The sequence below is a fragment of the Aspergillus pseudoviridinutans genome (assembly GCF_018340605.1).
Source record: "Aspergillus pseudoviridinutans IFM 55266 DNA, scaffold_1, whole genome shotgun sequence".
NCBI lineage: Eukaryota > Fungi > Ascomycota > Eurotiomycetes > Eurotiales > Aspergillaceae > Aspergillus > Aspergillus pseudoviridinutans.
The window spans coordinates 5,097,047-5,119,566 of NW_025091281.1; the positions used below are offsets into that span (position 1 = coordinate 5,097,047).

The following is a 22,520-nucleotide window of genomic DNA, read 5'->3' on the forward strand; positions in this document are numbered from 1 at the left end:
GAAGGAGAACCAGAAGAAAAAAACAAACCAACTCTACTCCACGCGGTGATTACAATGGCTTTGAAGGACTTCCCCATTTGACTGACCTTATCAACAGAGAGGCAGCAGGCAGCTCGCGCCTCTCAGTCCCTGAAATCAACTGCAATGGCTGTGGTTCTTGCGTCATAAATTTGAATGCAGATAATGACTGCTGTGGTTGTGCCTGGCTGGCGCCCGATGATCTTGAGGATGACCAGTGGGGTTATATGTCAGTCTCTGGACTCCTGGGCTCTTCGGTATATAAACAATCAATCAAGGAGAGATTCTCTGATCTGATTGCACGTGCAAGAGGCATTTCAACAGGGGTGAAGCAAACCAAATTTTGGAATCCAGCAGTTGATCCTACCCATCCGGACTCTGAAGTGATCATCATTATATCCAATCCTTATCCTCAGTACCCCGATTACTAGACAAGTCCTCAAACGACCAAAGACTTCAATAAGTCTCCCTATACAGGTGTCAAGAAGTATTTCCACAATTCCAGCGACTCATGCACTTCCAACGTGGCGCAATTTCCCAGCTACGACCTCATGTGTCCTTGGCCAAAGCATGGTAGTGGCCTGAATGTCTACAAACATGGGGTCAGTTACCACCAGCTATACCAGACAGAGCATGTATTTAAGGCTCAAACAATTACAAGGTTCTTCATGGCTTGGATGCCATACCATGCAGCAAAGACGCGGCCAGCTTTATAGGGCAAGAGATATATCCTGCAGGATATTCCTACTCAGCCTCTGAATGGCCAGGCCTGGATCCACCTTATATTTAAGGAACTCAGTTCAGTTAATAACCAGGATCGCCTGACCATTTTCCTCTCGCGCCGTCACAGCAAGAAAGGCAGATTATTTAAAGGAACGGCATCCGTCGCACAATCAAGCTTCAACCAAGATGAGAAAGGTGGCAATCAACTCTTAGAGGCGCGAGAGGTGGGCATGATCTTCACTTACATAAACTTGGACACAATATGGGAGTCATTCTGCGATACATATAACAGTATTTTGGATGTACTTCACTGCTTCAACTCATGGTATCAGAGCTACACCGGTGCTGTTAGCACCATGGCCGATGAATGGCCAAAGTTCATTCAAAGTGAGCTGGATATGGTAGTGACACAAGCAAGAAGTGATCTTAAAATGATGAACATGAAAAGGAAATTTGCAGGGGCTGCTTATGCTCAACGGTGGGGCAAGATCATGGCTGTTAATCGGGGGGAGATTCAGAAGGTTAAGCTGGATCGTACTGATAAGTGCACAAATCTCCCAACCTCAACCGTTGGAGCGTTTACAGGGTAGTCGACAATGTATACAACGCTTACTTTTGCGATTCACTATAGAATAGGTTCGATAACACTATATGGCGTCAATCTAAACTCTGCCACAAGCGTTATGGACACTGAATACATAGGGGCCAAAATGACTGTGCACACTCCACTTATCCGCCACCCGTCAAAAATCGACATTCTTTTCAACCATTATCAAATCCATCGCAACGATGTCTTTTGGAACCGAAATTGTTGGAGATAGAAGTCCTAACGCTGATTATCGTCTGAATCACGCGGGGCTATTCTATATGGCCAAGAGGAATGGGTTCGCCTACGCAACTAGCGAACGAATTTGGCGTCAGTCACAATTTACAACACCAAGAAGCGCTATGAACAGCACCAAACCTTGAGATCAAGGCCTCGCGTTGGTCGACCCCGTAAGATTACTGCCTCTACTAAGCGTTACATCTACCAGATGGTCCGGCGGAGGTCATCTATGAGCTGGAAGGCCAGGGTCGTTCGCACGCCTGAGGGGTATCTAAGTCAACTATTGAACGTATTTTGAAGAAATATGACCTCAAGGAGTGGAAGAGCAAGAAGAGAATACCTTTAAACCCAGAGAAAATTAAAGAACGGTACAAATTTGTGCGTACGCGGCTTAATTTCCCTCACTGGAAAGGTGTGCTATATTCTGACAAACATTCCACCCAAAGAAAAACAAATATTCCACCAATTCATCTTTCAATTCTCAAATGATGCACACCGGCACGATCCAGTTAACCTAGTGAACCATGGGAAAGATATTTCACAGATGATATGGGTGCAATCTGGATTGGAKGCCATCCAAATCTAATCATTATAGATGGTGACGATTTGGCCCCTCGAGGAGGTTATACCAACCAATTCTTGTTTAAAATGCCTCGAAGATGGCCTCAATCCAATCTATGGGCCTGGTTCTATTCCAGCAAGATAGTGCTAAAATCCATACTTCCCAACAGGCGCAGGAGTGGTTTCAATCTCATGGAATCTGCATAATGGAATGGCCATCGCATTGGCCTGATTTAAACCCAATTAAACACCTCTGGAACCTTTCAAAGAAGGACTTTTAGAACCCTATCCTGACCTCTTTCTAGGAGGCATATCAAAGGCTAATTGGAGGGGATTTAAAAATGCTATCCACGAGGCATTTAATGCTACCCCTCAGGAGGTGATTGACTGTCTTATAGGCTCAAGACCGTGTAGATTGCGTGCAGTATACCAGGAAAGGGGCTGGTACACTAAAGTTTTAATATCTACTACCCTATAGTTTATTATTCTATTCTGCAGTCATATGGTAGTTGAGAATTATGGGATTGAAGATGGTCGATATTTTCGATATTTTGGAGTGTGCACAGACTTTTGATCATAATGTAATAGATTAAGTAGTACTTTTAGGACTCACACAACCTACTAGATTTCTCTCTAAAGAGTACGCACAAGAATAATCCCCATTTTAGACATGAGATAGCATGTTATGGCTCACAGACATGCAAGATATTAATCCTACGAAATTTGTATGTCCAAATCTCTTGGCGCTCTAAGTAGATATTTACATGTGACTCCTTTTAGTGACGTAAGTTCACGTAACTTAAAGATACATTTTAGCTACTGCCTAGTTCATAACTTCATACACTCACTATCCCATATACATATCCTGGCGCACTTTCTCCTTATATCTACAGCCCCGTCATGGCACGTACCGGTGGTCGATGTAGTCGCATTTTACGGCCTCTTCCGGGGTCTCGACCAGATTTGCTCAGGCGTCTCATGAGCCCCTCACTTTTAGCCAACATCCCTTTGGAGCAAAGATTTCGAGCATTTATAGACAATGTAATAGCGATGCAGGTCGACGAAAAATCTGTCGTTCTCTTGAGTCAGGACCACCTCAATGACATGTCATGCAACAATTTAGACATTTATGACGAGCCTGATGCTTTTTCAGGCCCACAAGTGATGTCTGKGGACTTGACACGTGTGTGGAAGACCACCTGTGTGTATGAGCAGCTCGCGGAAACCCACCCACGAATCGTTCGTTTCAATCGCCGCGATCCATTTTTTGGGGTTCCTATCCTTGAAAAGCCATCAACTACAGTTGATCAGCTCGTGGCCATGCACAGATCGACCCTGTACTCCAATGTGGATGGGCCGTCACGGATTACGCCTAACTGTCGCCCGTTGATCTACCAATGGGCATTACATCTGGTCTCAGCACTGTCCTTTGTGCACTCAAAAAACATTGTCTTTGGCGATCTGCAAGTTGAATTATGCTGGCTATCATCTTCACTTTCACTTTCGCTGCTCGGCTTTCTTGACGCTGTCTACATTGATAGTCAGACAAGGAGGAAGTATATTAATGAAACTGCGAGGTATGAGCCGTTTCATCCCTGCAATATACCGCGACAACATAGTCAAGTGGCTACGGTTCATACCGATCTTTTTCTCTGGGGATGTCTTGTCTATCAGCTTATGACGGAGTCCTGGCCTGGCCATGAACAGGACAGGCAGGATGCAGAGATACGGCATATGGTGGTAGAGCACCAATGGCCAGTCCTTGAAAGGGAATATTTAGGCGATATTATACGAAAGTGCTGGGAATACGGCTACGCGGATGCCGAAGAGTTGAAGAGGGACTTGGATGGCTTTTTGATAGATGAAGGCTGGGAAGTCGATGGTGATGACCTACGTGGATTTCGGGCTACTGAGCTCTTTGAGGTGGGATCTATTCCTGTACGGTAGGGTTTTCTTTGTGGACCATGGAACCATGAATGAATAAGATAAATGATTAATTTATTCCTTACTCCGTTTCGGCACCGGGCTGGGCGATGCCGGAGGCTCCTAGTGAGCGACAACTATCTAACTGACAGACGACTACTCCTCGAAGTCGTGTCCCTCCTGTCCCGAAGCCGTTTCCGAGACCGGACTGGCGTCCATGTATCCGGCTGCTCACTCCACAACCACGGTCTAAATCATGTCATGGCGATGGAGTTCCAGAGCAGCGATGACATATCCTGGGATCTTTCGGATTCAGTGAAGAGGAGCGAAGCATTCCTCAGTTTGTCTAGCGGGAACCGCGATTTCCGAATGGTTGACCTGTGGATAATTACCTCAAGTGATGGAAAGACGGGCCAGGAGAAGGTACTGGAAGCGGCAGGTAAGTCGCCTGAATATTGAAACTCCTCTTGAAGTATGCAATAACAAATAGTAATGCGCGTCACCCAGATAGGTGTAGGGGTGGMAAGAGACTTTCAGCGCAAGGCGGGCTGCTAGACAAGAGTGTATCCCCCATACTTATTTGAAGATGCTTTCCTAGTGTCTTTGCTTCTCTTTCTCTTTGTGCAGGAGAATTATGCCTCCCAGGACTGCATCATAATATATATATTACAATAAATAATAAATAGTTAGCTGGTATGGTTATGGTGGTCGATGCCGTCTTTCGGGGAAGATGATTGCCATTCGTAAGTCAAGACTAAGCTAGCTAAGAAGTAGTAGGCATAAGATCACATGACTGAGTCAGCAAACTGTTGGTACATAACAGTACACGCCAATTGCCTCCGGTTGGTTTTTCTTGGACCTGATTTTCCGTTTTGTAAGAACTCCAGGCACTTCCACGAGGGCATCTGTCAGGAAGATAGTCCTCACCATCACTTGAACTGCTTGGATTATAGTCATTATTAGGATGTCTTTGTCTGTGCCTAGATTAGCGATGTTAGTCATGATTTCCTGTATTACTTATATCACAACTACACCTTTAATCATCATTATAGTAAGTGTAATATTAATCATCAGGAAATTTATTAGCTTTTCCAGTTATTTTATTAGCCTGCCTAGTATTACCTTACTAGGTAGCTAGCTGAGCATTAACCAGGGTCTGGATAGATGTTGCTACTGCTTGTTAGATTATAGTATTAAGTTACTCATTCTGTCCTTCTGTAAAGATGAGATTTAGTCTATTTAGACTATTAGTGCCTGGCCCAGGCATATTAGAATATAGACCTAGAGAGTCTAATATTAGTATGTCTTTATAGATGACTCATTATCTACCCAGTTATTAGCCTGTGGTAGCTCTACACGATGGCTCCGCAAGTCCCCGCCGGGCCTCTTCCTATGCGTCCCGCCACCCCCCAGTCCGGCGACGACATCGGGCCTGGCTCCCCGCACCCGTGGTCTGGGAGGGACGATCCGGGTATCATTCCATTCGTCCCTAGTAATGGTGTCGTGCGCGGAGTCCACGGGTCCTATACTGATTACGGTTGCCCGCAACCCCTCTGGACCGCAGAAAGGGCAGAGTCCACATTTGCTCCCTGGAGTCTAGGTTCATCCCCCAAGAGTCCACATCCTGCCTTGGTAGAGTCCACAGTCCACTGCAGACAGGAGTCCATGGACATCCTCTGTCTTTACCATAGTTTTAATTATCACAGTTTACCTACCTACCCTGGAGTCCATCCATAGTTTAGAGTCTATATTAGCTAGTTACACCACTCCCCCATAATGAATCAACAATTGATTGTTGATTAAGTGTCAAGTGGGATTAAATATTTTTTAATAATAATAGGAGTAAGGGCACGGAGTCATAACTAGTAGATAGAGACTAAAGGGTAGAGAGATTTCAGTACTTCCCCCCTGTTACTATTAAATAGGTATTATTATATCCTCTACTAATTAATTATAGGTATACTTAATAATAACTAGTCTATCCTATAATAAAAATCTGAGAAGTGTATAGTGAAGTTCACTCTCTTCCCTAAATTAAGGATAAATCTCTATAACTTTCCTCTAGCCCCTACCTTATTATCTTTATAGTTAGGTCTTGCCCCTACACAAGGGGATTAATTTCATTAACTTCAACATCGATGATTCCCACCCTCCAGGGATGGATGGAATGGATAGTTAGAGATTATAATTATTATAATCACTCTTACTACTACTCTAGAGGAAGAAGACTGCCTCTTCTTAGAAAAGCCTTTAACTATAATGCTAGGTCAGGTATGAAGCAGGGAGGAAGGTCTTTCTTTATACTTTAACCTAGTAATACTCCACTACCTGTGTGTAGAAATATATTTTAGAAGACTAATACTATCAGGGACTCTATTTTCTCCTATTTATACTAATAATTTTAAAGGGCTATATACAAATAATACCCTATATATAAAATATAACTTAAGATTAATCTGCACACGAATAAGGAACAAGAAACTAGKGTATCTATACTATATTATGAAAACCACTACCTACCTACCTATCTAAATAACAATCACCCCTATACTAGTTAATCATAGAAAAGCCTAGAGGCTAATAGTACTAAGAAGGAGAGAGGGAAAAAAGGCTAGTACTCTCTACAAAGCCTTATAAGTATCTAAAAAAATCTATAAAAAGATTACCCTGCCTAATAACAGGTGACTATAGTAGAATAAATAAGGTAGTAGTAAAAAGGCTCATTTTCCAGCAGGTCATTGTTCGCCTATTAGTCTAATTAATCCAGTCAGCAGATAAAATGTCGCACACAGACATGTCCCCAGAACCCCAGTCATGCTGCCAGCTCAGTTGGAGACCAGCGCGCCAGAGGACGCAGGTTCCTCCTCGGGGTCTTCATCTACTTCTATCTGTTCCTGCCATGGCCTTCCAGAGGCAAGGAGTTTGTGATCTTCTTCTAAGAGTTGAATTGTACTTTCGCCAACTTTCAAACGTGTAGTCTGATCTAAGTGACCAGGTGAAGGCCCTGCAGAGAGGATAACACAGACCCAACTAGTAAGTAGGCCTTCAATCACTTATGGTTTAGGGATTATAAAAAGCCGCCTTAACTACCTGCAAAGATGCATACTAAATAGACTATCACTATGGTTGATAGAAATGCTCTCATTATTGTTCAGCATCTGGAGATATTTCTCTAAGTAGAGAAGGATTCTAGTTAGGGCTAGCTTGATTAAAGTAGGTGGCTCAAGCCCATCCAGCAGTGGATATAGGTCAAAAGCAATTATGCTTCTAGTGCTTGTATAGAGGCAGCTAGAACTTAAGTTTCCTGCTAATTAACTTATACTCAACATATCTCAAGGAGACCTGTCCTCTGAACCTAAATATATTGCACTAAAATCTAATTGATAAGGTTGTCCTAGACTCGCGAAGTTCACTCACAGGGCGGAAGAACTTTTAAATAAGGAGCTGCCACTCAGACTCCCCCTCTTTTCCAGCACTTAGCTATATCAGGCTATATAGMCAACTCTTATTAGTCTATTTAACAGTTAAACAGTTATAGTTATGGGTCTCAAGATACAGTATTGGGTTTGCAATTTCCTGACGATTGCCGGCCAAACAATGAGAATAACCGAATACTTGAAGATCGACCGTAGGTGGCTATCCGACTGACATTAAAATTTGACCGAATATGTTTCATAAATTCACAATAGCTGGCTAGGTCAACCAAAAACATGCGATGTAACATAGAATTATAGCCACTAAGGAACATAGTTACTAATGAATAATACTGGGTCCCAATCCGACCATGGCTTGAGCAGACGCAATCTAGTAACTCTCCTCAGTGGATTAAGAGGCAGTTATAGATGAGAATCAAAGATCTTGTAGCACAAGAAGCCCTGACTAAAGTTTATGGGTGAATAGGATGGCATTGCACCTGACAGGTCTTGTTTCTTTTGTCTTTTGAACCCCCTTCCTTTTTCCTTTTCAGGTGAAGATAGCCACCAACAGACTCAGATTAGGTTCTATTATGGTTTTGGGGGTCTAGGACCTTCACTTGGGCTTTCTCTGCCTGACCACTGCTGCTGTTTAGGTTGCAATTTATTGATACCCACCAAGTTCTATAACCAGATATTGGAATTAAATCAGTTATTGCAGATGGTGACTCTATATATCTTCTATTAATGACTCTTTAACTGCTCTATTTAGAGCGGTGGATGTTCTTAACCAACCACCACCGCATAAATCAGTTTCGGCACTTCGGACGTGTTGCCCAGGGCTCAGTAATATCTTCTTATGGCATTTACGGATGAAGAAGCATCCTGTAGGTCAAATGAGCTCTGGTTCCCCTGTGACGTACAAGCCTGCAACATTGGCTGATTCTCAGCGCTGGTGAGGTAGTCAATGGGACTGGACAGCTACCCTCAATGCCTCCCTAAGAGAATCTGCCATAACAGTAGACACCCGCGCATAACGATCTGGATATCCTTACAAGCTGAATCTGTAGAGGTTCTGACCATAATTGTATGCTTCCTTTCATTGTTCAGTTTGCTGTTCCAGCTTTCCTCGCCTGGTATTCTGGCAATGGCAATGCTGGCCTGGTCTTGAAATCAGAGTTCTTATACTGATAATGTGCTGCAATGCATATCAGGTTGCTGATGGCAAACGAACTTCACTCAACTTTTTCACCGACTCCCCTGATCTTCAGTTGCAAAGCCCTTCAGCGGCTATACAGTATACCTTTCTCATGGAGAAAGTCTTTACACTGCAGAAGCTTTGGAAAATGGATAATAGCAAATCTCATGATTTCACTATCTCGTGGGGACTCTTCTAATTGCTTTATAGTGTGATGGAGCTAGTCCATGCTATTTTTGCCGTTGCAGCGGGAAGATTGTGTGATATAAAGAGGGTAATGGGCGTTGCGAAATCCCATTAAAGCGCAAGATCGAATCTCTAGAACAGGATAACGAAATGCTCTCCGGACTTATTGAGACAATACGCCCGATGACTTCCTCAAGCACATCCGGCGATATTCTAATGCCCTGACAACGACCATGGTCTTCGGCTGGCGCACTCCGACCTACGAGGACCAGAAGATGAAACAGCTCTTCGATAGGTTTTCCGAATTCGCGGCCATCAACCAAACCGGCGCCGCCGCATTCATCGACTTCATCCCCCTGCTCCGCAAATCGCCTGCCTTCTTGCTTCCAACTCAGAATAAAGCGAGAGAACTGCACAAGCATGAAAAGGCCCTCTACAAGGGTCACTGGCTAAAGGCAAAAGAGGACATTCGAAACAACAACATTAAGCCATGCTTCTGCATTGGCATGTACGAGGCCCAGAAGCGCGACGGCTTTAGCGACGATCGCTTAAGCCTCTTACATCTCGGGTACGCTACTAGAGGCCGGCTCCGACACAACCTCGAGTACTCTCTATGCATTCTCACCGCGTTGTCGGACCTGGTCGCCTCCCGGTCATGGATGGTCTAGCTGATTTGCAGTATATCCGCGCGTGTATAAAAGAGACTCTCCGATGGATGCCGACTACTATCCTAGGCGCGGTCCCGCATGCCGTGACACAAGATGATGAGTACATGGGCTACTTCATCCCCAAGGGCGCAGGTGTGATGAACAACGTGTGGGGCATCCACATGGACCCCAAGCGCCATTCCACTCCTCCCGAGTTCAACCCAGGCCGCTACAAGGATGATCAACAAAGCCGCGGCGACGCTGCTGCGAATCCAGATGCATCAAAACGCGATGCATTTACGTTCGGTGCAGGTCGCCGTCTCTGCAGGCATTCATGTTGCCAAGCCCCGTCTCTTCCTCGGCATGTCGCGGATCCTGTGGGTGTTTGATATTCGGCCTGCCCTGGATGACAAGGGTAAGGAGGTAATCCCGGATGCGGACCGCCTGACTCAGGGGTTTGTTTGCATGCCCGAGGAATTCCCGGCCAGAATCACGCCGCAATCCAAGGAGCKGGCGGAGATGATGCGGAGTGAGTGGCAGGCTGCAGAAAAGGAGTGCCTGGACCCTCAGACGAAGCAGTGGCTGGTGTCTCCTGTTGAACGGGGAATGGCTTTGAGGGGCCCAGCGTAGTGCGGCCACTAAAATAAAGCTACTTGGTCTTATATACAAGATCACTCTATTATATGTTTGTCTTACTACATTGTTTTAAAATGTCCTGTTCTCCATATACTTCCGATAAGGCACGAGGCTTCTGTACAGCCTCCTTACTTTCCGTAGTTTCCGTGTCTAGAATTCGTAAGGAGCAATCACAAGCGAAACCAGCACCGGCGAAACCCGAGAAACTACCAGTGTCGGGATTTCTTCTCCGTGCTCAGGACCAGGAATCTGCTGCAGACGACTACCCCACCTTGTGCCGCACCGAGCCTGCGTTCGTTGCCCCCACTGTCAACATGTGGTTTATGAGCCGCCCGGAGCTGCTGCTGGATGAAAAGGGACGGCGTCTCCCTCTTTACACTAATACGTACAAGTGCGTTGCGTTTCTCGAAGTTCTTCACTCGGCCGTTGTGGAAGCTGCTGTTTGGAAGTATATCTGCCGGCTCCTTCAAGGGTTGGTTGACAAACCTGACGACAGGACCTATCGAGGAATCGTTCTTCAGGAGCTTTCAAACGCGTCCCAGTTTGAATACAGCAGGGTGCAAAAGCCTTTCAAGCGCTATGTTCACACCTGCTCCGCCACTAAATTTTTCAGACGAGCCTCCGCTGGCGGCAACAAGGCAGCAACGCGTGTTGTAATGACAGTCAAGCCAGAGTCATTCGCACAGGAGAATCCCCTCTTACAATACGTCTTGGCACTTACGGACACCAAGACCGACGCCCTCAAAGCAATTTCTCTGATTCAGAAACTCGATGATCTCCCGCGTACTCATCCGACATTGGCGAGCGAACTCACAGAACAGGAATCTGAAGCTCTCGCAGATGTTTCCGTTACAGCGGCTTTCATCCAGGCTCTGGCAACTTCTCTTCCCTCACCTCTGGCAAACAGCAAGAAGGGCCAGCTCTCTCTCCCTAAAATCAAGGCATTGGTCTGTGAGGTTGAGGAGCTTTCGGACGATGTCGACCTGCAGCTCCCATCGATAATCTGCTTGAGCCCGGAATTGCGAGAGAGGCGCTAGCCGCATTGGACAACTATATCGTGGAGAAGGCGGGCCCTGGCTTGGAATTTCTCTATGACGGCCTCGCTGAAGAGGTTATGAGTTCCGTTCAGGCGCAAAGCACAGAGGCTGGACAAGCGGTGGAAAAGGAGCTAAACGCAAAGCTGTGGATTACGGAGCAACAGAGCACCGCAATCATCTTCGAGCAACGCTGCAAAAAGGCAAAAGCATCGTCCCTACGGAAGCGCTTCCAACAGAAACAGAAAGCTCAGACCCGATTCCTGTACACACAGTGAAGCAGGCTACCTTGGACATTTTCTCCACCATATTCTCAAAGGCCGAGTCGCAAGGCTCAATCACCTGGGCAGCATTCTAATCAACCATGACGGATCTGAAGTTCTCTTTGATTCCTCAATTCAGTTCTATCACGTTCAACCCGCCGAAGGATTTCTCGCCTCCTAGGTCTTCTACCATTGACCGTCCTCAAGATTCGCGCATTGAGGGATACAAGTTGATTTACTTTCTTAATCGCTTAAGGAGGATTTACGGGTGGGATGCAGCTTCATTCACCACCGCATAATTACCGGAGTCATTATGGTCTCACATAACAGTCCTGAAACAATATATGTGTATCGATCTTTGGCTATCCTACTGGAAGGGACAAAAGGATCTTATTGTCACGAGTTTTCCCACATTCTATATCAATGCAGAGAATAATATCATATTTTGAACGTCCTATGACTGCCACTGGCATCTACCTGTCCTTCGCGCTGCATTTACTTTCGTTCTTTTGTTCCCACTGACACCCTGATTAGTGATCTAGTATCGCACATTTGCTACTGCTTGCCTCACTTGTTGTGTCTCCCACCTTCCACGCATATATATGTTACGTAGGCCATGCCACGGATATTCTCACTCCAGCCTCTCTCTAGGATACTTCCCTTTAGGAAGGTAAAGCTAAACCAAAACCGTACATAAAGAAGGAAAGTGCGACCGAACCCCGGCCACTGTCGCGCCTGCTTCGTTCTCCCACTGCGTCCTAGACCGGCAGACATCTCACAACACTTGGAAGGCAGGTCCGATGGACGACATTCACTCTTTCCGCTCTTGTGCTCTGCGATACTAGAGTCCTTTTGTCCGCCTAATCGCATTTCACTTGTCGCTTCCCTCACCCTTCAGGCGGTCAGCGATTAGTTCTATAATATAGCCCCCCTACGCACTCTGACCACCAGTTTCCGCCTCCATATTCCTCATACACATACAGCGCAATATAGCTATACTGCGTTCACACTGGTGCCTTAAAGTATATTTTAAAAAGGTTTAAAAAAAAAAGCTTCCCATAAAAGTGTGTTAATAGAATTAACGTTCTTATTGGGGTTGACTATTTTGAGCCTCCAAGGATGACCAAGGGTTTATGTAATCTTAGCGCAACTGAGACTGCCAACTAGAATTGACAGGTACTATAGGCGGCCCAAGATCAATTATTCCGAAGCTGATTTACGTCCCTCATTGTCAGGCCCCCAAAACCTCCAGAAGACGCCCCTCCACTGGCGCCAGCAATCTCTGAAAGGCGCGGAAGATTGAATGATCCAGCGGGTGCTGGATAAAATGAAGACTGACTGCCTAGTTCTGAAGATACACGAGTCAGGGACGGTTGGCCGGAGGATTTCCCGACATATCGCTCGTTTAGACACGGTTTGCATGGCCCCGCGCGGGCGGGGACGCTAGGTAACTCTTATTGGCAGTCGTGGCTCCATTAGCACTTCTCTCTCCTTCCTTCTCCCGCATTCCTTTCCGCTGCTCTGGTCTGAAACCATCCCGGATCATCACTTCGATAGATTTGAGCCCCAAGCTTGAACCAAAAAGTTCTGATTGCGAATCGGGGCTATGAAGATTATCACTGGTCTCTCCTACTGTCGCTTGCAGTCTTATCGCCCATCGACCCACCCTCACACAGTCGCGAAATATATTACCATCACCGGGCAGTTGTCTAAAGGCCATGCAGTTCGACGAAACGTCTGAGGACAAAATTTCCATGCCTGTATGTGTGCGTGTGTCCAAAATAAGCTCAGTCTCTAATATTTCCTTCATAGGAAACATCGACCCCGATAGATGACGGGACCCGGCGCCCCATACCTCAGCCGGGGCATCGTGAGTTTATGTTTGTGAACACMCAGGCTGATGTTTCGCCATTCGCCAGCATGAGAAGGGAAATAATGTCATTTGTTGCGAGAAAAGCCGATCAGCGAAGGAAGAAAGAGGCTATTGATCGGTTGAAATCGTTCCAGCCGTTCAGTGCCCGTACGCCGCAGCGAGAAGAGGAGACAGAAAACGTACATGGAAAGAAGACACAGATTCCTCATCTGATATATGACAATAGTATGTTGCCAGTCAGAGCATCCACCGTCATCAGCCAGAACCATGCCGACCCTTTTCACGCCTACCCTGTGCCAATGAGCAACGCCATGCATGTGTATTTTCGTCATTGTAGGTCGTCTGCTTACTACTAACTTTCTCATATTCGCCGCTGGCGCTGAAAATGTTCTCAGACAGATTCTACGTGATTCCCAAATCGTATCCGTTTAATGTTGATCGGATGAACACCTGGTGGACTGAAAGGTCGCTCATTTCCCCGGCGCTCCTCCACACTAAACTCTGTATCGGGGCTGGACACAAGGCGGCTCTTGAATCTCGCAATGGTGTTTCTTCTGTAGCAAGCCAAAAGTCACTCAGAGATTGCATAAAATATCGAACAAACGCCATCAGGGCCTTGAACGATTTACTGCAGGATCCCGTAACTGCAGTGGCAGAGTCTACAGTGTTAACTGTTGGTTCAATCGTGACAATCGAGGTATGGAGTTCTGACCAATTGATGAGTCATGTTTGAGGCTCTTTTGGTTGCTAACTAGTCTGCTTAGACCATCAATGCCGAATTTGCGGCTCTGCAGACGCATATGAAAGGCCTGGCTACGCTTATAGAACTAGCTGGCGGTCTTGATGCATTCGAGCACATGACACTTTCCAGCGTATACCAGTACAAGTCCCCTTTTTAATGTCTGTTGTGTTCGTGGCTAATGCGACCAGCGCTGTCTCGGGGTATGCTGCCCTGCAGAACAAACCGCCGATCATCCCAATGTCGGCGAAGTTTCGCAGCGAGGTACTTCACGAGCCCGCCATTTTTCATCCAAGGCCTGATGATGATTACGCAATCGACTTCGTAATCCCACCCTATATCGCTACTCTCGGCTCTCGCTTTGCTGCTAGCTCCCCCTGGTACACAGAGGTTTCTCCATCTCTAAAKGACTTTCTCACGATCTTCACAAGGCTCATCCAGCATTTCGAGCTTGGCAAAGCATATCCCGAAATCGTAGGGCCCACCGACAATGATCTTTTCCCCATCTTTCAACACGACTTCCTCTCCGCTATTCCTGCCAACAGTCCAACATCATACAAGATGAATGATTATATTAATCCGCCTCTCCGCTACTCCATTATCATGTACTTATGGGCCTGTGTCTCCCATCTCCAATCTCTGCCCATTGTGCGCCACATGGTGGAAACCTTCAAGCACATTCTTGAACCCCGAGTTCCTTACCTCCTGGTGGCCGCGCCTGACTTGCTACTCTGGATGCTTGTTTTAGGAGTGTTGGCGGCCAAGGGTAACAAAAACACTCACTCATGGTTTGTTCTTCATTCTGCGCATGTGGCGCGGCGCCTTGGCCTCAGCGACAGGAATCAGGCACGGCGCCTGCTCGGGGAGTTCTTTTACACCAATCAGCCTGAGGATCTGGGTGAAGGGTTGTGGATTGAGGAGGTGGTGGCTTCGAGTGCGCGTATATGTAGTAGTGACGGTTCCGGTTTTGACGTACAGTAGAGTAATAGGTGTGAAGTTACTGAGCCGTTCTGAAGCCTGTAATTGTATGGAAAATGTTGAAAAAAAAAAAAAAAAACACTTTGCTATTTGACCATATGTCTCTCTAACGTCGCGGAAGTTTGCTTGAGGCTATCTCTGCATCCCTGCAGACCCGCTTTGGTGAGCCTTTTAGGTAAGGTACCCAGGTCAGATGTACTTAGAGAGCCACTGCCAACGGCTGTGATCTGAATGCTAATATAGTCAGACACCCAGGCGTAAATTTAGATATTTCTCTATGCTCAACTAGTAATCTTTCATCCTTTGGAGCTCTAACATCTCTATTATATCCTAATGCATCTTTTCCAATTACATACTCCAGTCTCTCATTAATAGTTTTAAGATGAGCATTCAGATCCACTCTAGCAGTCATAATAAGATCTTCAAAGTTTTTAAGTACTTCGGAAGTTCCGCGGTAACCATAGATTTTTTATCTCGGGATATCAGTGTTTGCGAAGACATAATAAAAGTCTCTATAAACGGAATTGTTATCGCCTCATTAACTCCATAACCCCCTTTATGCGGTAAAGCCCAATTCTTGCTTCAATCCACTGTAGCCCAACAGTTCATTTGTCAGGGCGTATTCCACTGGAATAGGAAGACACTGGGGAATCTCTGATACTTCAGACATGAGAAAGTTAACAGGAGCTGGCCCGTATGTAGCAGGAATTGCGTAACCCAGATAATTTTGACTAATTAGTTGTTCAACTATTGACACATTCAAGTACTCACATGACATAGCCGGGATGTTGAATGCGAGAGGTACATATAGAGGCGCCGTTATGCTGATCATCGGATGATTGCAATGTGGACAGGAAAAAAAGCCTAAGCTTATATCAGGAACAGAATGGCATGGTTCCCCCTCATAGGATTGACAAGAGCTTCAGTCGAGATCTCGTCCGAGCGCACAGAGGAAACGCAATCTGAGACCAGTTATTCGGACGGCTAATTTCGCGACGGACCCGTGGGAATGTGAAGCAGATGGCAGGTTAATGTTAACTCCGTAGGCTCCTTTGGCACCAGTCCGGGAATTTTTGCGATCTCCTTTGCCCAGGTCAAACTTTGCCAAATGCCCACTGCGCCGACTCGTCAGGCATCTTGACCAGGTCAATAAGGAGAGGAATCACTGAATCGTAGCTGTCCGTTATGGCAAAACAATCACCCGAACCACCCCTTGACCCTTGTCAAAGAAAACCAACGCCGTATCGTGGTGGCCAGGCAGTCGGCACTTCGATAGAAAATGCTGAGACTTGACCGTTACTGTTCGCTCTGGTGAACTGACCAAGAACCTCCCAGCGAACGGGACGGAATAGTCTACTCTGTACACGACCGGCCTGACCCACCTGAAATCATCTGGTTATTTCTCGTCACATTCGGCACGGGTAATAGGAGTCATATCCCTCCTCCATTCACAATGGATTTTCACTTCCTAACTTTCACTGGATGATGGCTAAATTACAACTCTGTTGCCAGCGTCTGTCTGCGTCAACCTGCTGTCAACCAGCGCGTCTCAGGTCTAGTTCACTGCCAAGGTGTTTCGAGGCAATCTTCGGTCTATCTCTCGCTATCATATACCACAGCGCCTTCACCAGCTGCTCACGGCCCTATCCGCAATCCACGTATGACCCACAGTGCCCGGGTATATCGCACGGCAACTGTTTTTTAGTGAGGCGGGTCGGTTATGTAGAGATCAGAGTCTCTAAACTGACACCTAATTTTTGGCATTGAGAGAATCCGCCCCATCAATCCATTCATGCCTCGGCCATCTATACATCTCCATCTCCATCGACCAGGTCCATATCCTCTGGATCCTGCACTCGATTCCAGAGCCAGTCTTTGATGACGAGAAATAAGCAGCCTTGCAAAGTTAAGGGCTTTGGATGGGGCTAAATACGTTTGGTCATCTACCGGCTTTTCTCTACAGTAGTACCTTGGGGTTATAGTATCCACTACCGTAACGTGATCACGGTGATCAGAATTGATGGGGTATTAATAGTAGTGACTACAGAAGACGCTCCTGCCTTAAGTACAAAATGCTAGTCCTGACAATTGGGAAGTGATCCTGAAGCCGCGCTTACCCTCTAGCCTCGGTAGCTTCCTAGGCCTTGCTGGCCAGCACCAAATCCGGGCGTTGGTGTGTATCGACTTAGACTGTTCCTTAAATAAGCGCCTAAAAAGTCCAGGGTAATCGACAATAAAACCATCCTCGTCTGTAATAAGCTCCGCCACAAATCCCGAAGCCAAGCCTTCGTAGCGATACAATCGGTTCTGCTGCAGACATGTATATCATTGCTCCACCGCGACTGGCTTAAAACCCGGAACAGGTATATACATAACAGGGAGAACTTGCGCAGCGCCTTATTTTAGTTACAAGTAATGGATCAGGAGTGTATTAGTAAATAGTGTTGCAGAAATATCAATATCAATACATCCATCAAGTCCAGCCATGTGGGTTCCCCTAGCATTAAACCACTTTCCTTTGCCGTCTGCACTCAGAACTTGTTTCTGATTAGTTACTGTGTCCTTTACCTCAAGCTCCCTCACGGCCTAGTTAGCATTAAGAATTACCCAGTAGAATATCCCGTATTTTGCGTTATTTCAAGTCCTGACCACCACGCTCTGAGCCACCAAGCCGCCCGTTGTCGTCCTGATGTGAAGGTGTTCGATTCCATTTCGGTCAATAAGCTCCCACTGTGTTGCTTTGTCCAGGTCAGTCATTGTGAACGTGAAGTTCTTTCTGGGGTTCGATTGATATTACGCCGGATAAGTAAGGGGTGGATCATGGGCGAAAGTGCTCAGACAGGTAGCGCTTTTCTCTTCTGACACTAAGGTTGGTAACATGTAAAAGGGATGGATGCTTGTCTATCGGTTGGTACCCGAGACAGAAGTGGTTGCAGATCGGCTATGGTCACTTTTTTAGTCCGGCGTGGTGAAACTGCTTAATAATCTGTTAGCAGTCATGTGACTCTCGCGTAACATCAGATTTTTATTTCAACTCGCACCACCTCTTTCATTACCTTTACCTTTACCTCTCCACCACCTCATATCAACATGGCCACGCTTGCTTCGAATGTCAGTATTACTACTTATTAACTAATTAAATAGTGATTAGGATCAGAGAAAGCTGACAATTTACTCAAGAAGTGGTACCAGTGGTATCTTCATGAGGTTAAGAGCGGAAAACTTGTATTGCCTGACTACGAAACAGTAAGTCTTAAGTGTTACTCTAATAAGCACTTTCTAACTAATTTCTAACTAGTTTTAAACTACTTGCAGAATGAAGATGATGAGCTGAAGATTTTCTATGGTGAACTCTTCTGTCAGGTCCTAGACTGCGTAAGAGCTCAGGTAAGTATATTTACAGTCTATCTAAGTGCTTACTAACTGGTTGGGAACTGCTTAGAAAAAATATACCGCGATGAACAATCTCCATACCCATTTGCTCACCCATGACGGCATCAAACTGGAAAAGGGGCTGGCTGGCAGACGTGTGAAATAGAAGGGAATTAATAAAGCAATCAGTAGGTGATACTAACTAATTACAGAGTACTTAGGAACTAATTAGGAACTGCTTAGAGTTCTACAAAAGTCTTTTTACTAGCGCAGAACCCTAGAAGGCAGGAGAGGGTAGTGCTTCTAGCACTGAAAATGCTAGTTCTTCTACTCCTGCCCTACCTGTGAAGAAGGACGGTACTGTAAGTCCTTCTGAACTACTTCTAAAGTACTTAGAAACTGGTTACTAACTGCTTAGGTTCATGTAACTAATATGCGCAAGAAAGTTGCTGAGCTTGGGCACAAGGTGCCTTATAACTCTTATAGAAAGCATAATAACTACTGCAAGGATGTGAATAAATGTGATTATTTTATTCTCTTTAATTATGGTTTAGTCTGCCCAAGTCCTGCATCATATATAGAGACAGAGGAGGAACAGGGTACTAAGGCCTAAACTAGTTTATAACTAATTCACAAGTAGTTAATAGTCTTTTCATTTTTCATACTTAATAAGTATTGGGGGTCACTTCTTAAAAGCATAGCAGGTTAAAAAGAAGGACTAAGTAATTACAAACTGATTAAAAAACAGTTGCTTTATATTATTAGTGAAAGTAAAGTAAAAGTAAACTCTAAGAGTAAGTCTATAGAAATATATATATATTTAAAGAGCAATAAAGACCAAGTAATTATTAACTAGTTACTAAGTAGTTAGAAATAGTTACTTCATATTATTAGTGAAAGTAAAGTGAAAGTAAACTCTAAGAGTAAGTCTATAGAAGTATATATATATGTAAAGAGTGATGAATACTAAGTAGTTATTAACCAGTTACTAACTACTTGATTATTGCTCCTGCATTCAAATTCACCACTCTATAAGATCTAGTTCTAACTTCTTATTCTCAAGCTGCTTCAGGCGAATTTCCTCCTCCTATTTTTTAGTTCTATTTCCATTTTTTAAAGCTCAAGTTCCTAACATCTCTGCTCTAAATTAAGTGCATTTATTAAGGCAACGCGACAAAGTGCCTGTGAAGATTGTATAGACCTAATTAGTTAGTAAGTACTAAAGAAGTACTTCCTAAGCACTTAGGGATACATACTCATTATCTTCTCTTTAAGAGGAAGACCTTGAGATAGCTAGTCTTTCACTACCTCTAAGTGATTATAAAGTACTTTAGGCTTCAGAAGTACTTGAGGATATTGAGCGTCGGCGCTTACGGCCTCCTAAAGTAACTAGTTAGTAACCACTTAACAACTAGTTAGATATTTACTTACTTTCTCGACTCATATGCCGTAGGTAATTTGCCTCCATATTTGATGTCTGATAAGAATAATGAATATTTAACTGCTGGAAATTTTGATATTATAAGATATCATCCTTGTCTAGTTTAGCAGAACTATAAAATATTAGTATTTCTTAATATAAGTACTTAGGAAGTGATTAGAAAGTACTTACTTCTTTACTCCCTCAAGTAATGTTAAGTACTTTCCAGAGGCATATAACTTTTGATATAATTACTTAACTACATTAGTATGATTACATAATAAATTAAAATAATAAGGTTGAATCTTGGAGCATACTTTATTTAAGCCTGCTTTAATTACTAAACTCTTTTTCTGCTGTGCCCAGTTCCTAACATTCTCATTTTCATACTCTAATAAGTAGTTAGTAAGTGCTTAATAAGTACTTAGTAAGGGGTTAAATACTAATTAGAAGCTCAAGTAATTCATCATACTCAGCCTCTGATTTACAGTCTAATAGACTCATCATCCAGCTCTAAAGAGGGGTTCCCTGGCTTCTAGTTCCAAGTACCTTTAAAATTGATTGCTGAAAATGAACACGGCAGAATAGAATAATATGTTCTAACTGCCATGTTATATCTTAGTGTTAAGGATCAATCTCAGAGAGATAGTGGCCAAGACCTTAAGTAGTTAGTAACTGCTTTAAAAGTATTTAATAACTACTTACCTGAGTATTATTTAGAGTCCATATTAATAATAATACTATATATTCCAGAGCTATGAATAGGGTCAAATAAGACTAGCTGATGTAAAACCTTCTAAATTATAGTAAAGACCCTTTTAAAGAGTAGATAATACCCTTCAGCAGAATCCAGACTTGTGAAGACTTAAAGTAATATAATAACTATTTAAAGACTACTTAGTAACCAGTTACTAAGTGGTTTGTAAATACTTACTTTTATATTAGTTAGGTAGAAATATTGCAAAGAGCACCTCATTCATGTCCTTTAAGTAAATACACTTAAAAGACATATCTACCTTAAATGAAGAGAGCTTAGCTAGAAGCTGAATCTACTCTTTATAGGCACATAAAACCATAGTKCCTTGAGAGTTATGGAACACCTCCTGAACATAATTCTAGACTTTAGATAAGTATATAATAACTAGTTCCTAACTGCTTAGTAAGTACTTACCTTTATATATTCATCCATCCTTTGCAGAAATATAAGCCCATTAATATCTTAACCATTTGGATATAAAAGAAGCCATTATTTCTAAATAATTACAGTAATTTTATCCTTATTACAGAAGCTAGAGTAAATCTCTGCTAATATAGATATATTATACTGCTAACAGAAGGCTTCAAGCTAGGGGTTTTGAAGGAATTGTGCTATACTAGCTAGTTAGTAACTGGTTACTAACTAGTTAATAAGTACTTACCAGTTGTCAGACTTGGGTCCTGGATTTACTAGATAATCCACTTAACTACTTACAGAATCTGTTCAGGTGGTTTAGTTAGAGGTGGTGGAGGATGCTTATAGACACCATAAAATGTAAATAAGATATATAGATATTGAGAGATATCCACAGGGATTAAAGCATTAAAGATAATATTTAGAGTTGCATTTGGTCCGAGTTCGGGCGAGTCCAACTAGGGTTGGAACCGAACCGCTGCGATTTCGAGTCCAAATCTTAGAAATCAGAACCAAACCTGATCCGTTCCGATTTGGTTCGAGTTTAACCGTAAAAACCCGCTACTAGGCCTAGATAGGCCTAGCTAGGTCTCTACTAACTAACCATGGTTAGATTCGGTTCGGTTTCGGGCGAGTTAAACCACTATCATTCGGTGAATTTTTGCTGTTTTGAAATTTCAAATAATCATTAACTGCTATACTATCTACCATACTATCACTATACTTATAGAAAATTAATATTTTTATATGAAATATATAGTATTTATTATCATAATAATCCATATCTAAAATATCAATTCAATATCTATAGGGTTGAATGGATGGTGGTTAAAATCATTATTAGATCATAGTGATTGTCGAAGGTTGATATGCATATATATATAAATCATCACCACTTTCATACCAACCTGTGACAGAAATGACTATTCTCTTATATCTCAGCAATCACTAGGTATTTTCAATTAATATTTATATATTTAGATAGACTAGATCTAGGGCTATCTAGTGATATTAAAATTATTAGATATATCCTAGAAATTAGTGATTTCTATCCAAAACGGTGAGGGTTGGTTAGTCGAATCCGATAAATCCTCAAAAATCGAAACCGACGGTTTTAACCGAACTCGAATTGGTTCCAACCTAGGGAAACCGAAACCGGTGCGATTCCATAGGCTTAGAACCGAACCCTCACCGCTGCGAGTTCGGTGAGGGTCGGATTCGATTTTAGCGGTTCGGTTATGCAACTCTAATAATATTACAGGGGGTATGCTTTAAGCGTCCAGAGCCCTGTGGATAATCATGATCTAAAATAATTAATAACTACTTATAAACTGCTTAAGAACTACTTACTGCAGTACTTTCATCAGGATGATAGTGGTTCAAAGGAACCACACTCTTCAGATAATAGTAAGATATCTTTATTAAAAAGATCCTCTAGAAATTCAAGATTAATAGCTGCATGACCTTGAACTGCCCCTTAATGATGCTTTATTAAGAAATTATATATTTCATTAACACATCTAATATAGGGGGGATGTT

At 43.7% G+C, this 22,520-nt stretch overlaps 5 protein-coding genes across 5 annotated transcripts; all 5 read left to right on the top strand.

Annotated features, from left to right (window-relative positions):
* Positions 1-4,312: 4,312 nt before the first annotated feature.
* Positions 4,313-4,785, top strand: Asppvi_001752 (uncharacterized protein; the record flags this gene model as incomplete). The annotated part of the gene is made up of 2 exons (XM_043298044.1): positions 4,313-4,490; positions 4,742-4,785. The coding sequence occupies 2 exons, from the start codon at positions 4,313-4,315 to the stop codon at positions 4,783-4,785; spliced, it is 222 nt and encodes a 73-aa protein (XP_043153979.1).
* Positions 4,786-9,081: 4,296 nt separating this feature from the next.
* Asppvi_001753 (uncharacterized protein) lies at positions 9,082-9,516 on the top strand (the record flags this gene model as incomplete). The annotated part of the gene is made up of 1 exon (XM_043298045.1): positions 9,082-9,516. One exon carries the CDS (start codon positions 9,082-9,084, stop codon positions 9,514-9,516), a length of 435 nt encoding a protein of 144 aa, XP_043153980.1.
* A 47-nt stretch (positions 9,517-9,563) lies between these two features.
* Positions 9,564-11,443, top strand: Asppvi_001754 (uncharacterized protein; the record flags this gene model as incomplete). The annotated part of the gene is given in 4 exon segments (XM_043298046.1): positions 9,564-9,807; positions 9,824-10,121; positions 10,286-11,082; positions 11,121-11,443. The coding sequence occupies 4 exon segments, from the start codon at positions 9,564-9,566 to the stop codon at positions 11,441-11,443; spliced, it is 1,662 nt and encodes a 553-aa protein (XP_043153981.1).
* A 1,920-nt stretch (positions 11,444-13,363) lies between these two features.
* Positions 13,364-15,021, top strand: Asppvi_001755 (uncharacterized protein; the record flags this gene model as incomplete). The annotated part of the gene is made up of 4 exons (XM_043298047.1): positions 13,364-13,634; positions 13,697-13,998; positions 14,066-14,181; positions 14,232-15,021. 4 exons carry the CDS (start codon positions 13,364-13,366, stop codon positions 15,019-15,021), a joined length of 1,479 nt encoding a protein of 492 aa, XP_043153982.1.
* Positions 15,022-18,108: 3,087 nt separating this feature from the next.
* On the top strand, positions 18,109-18,556 carry Asppvi_001756 (uncharacterized protein; the record flags this gene model as incomplete). Its single annotated transcript, XM_043298048.1, has 4 exons — positions 18,109-18,129; positions 18,199-18,264; positions 18,334-18,405; positions 18,461-18,556. 4 exons carry the CDS (start codon positions 18,109-18,111, stop codon positions 18,554-18,556), a joined length of 255 nt encoding a protein of 84 aa, XP_043153983.1.
* Positions 18,557-22,520: the final 3,964 nt, after the last annotated feature.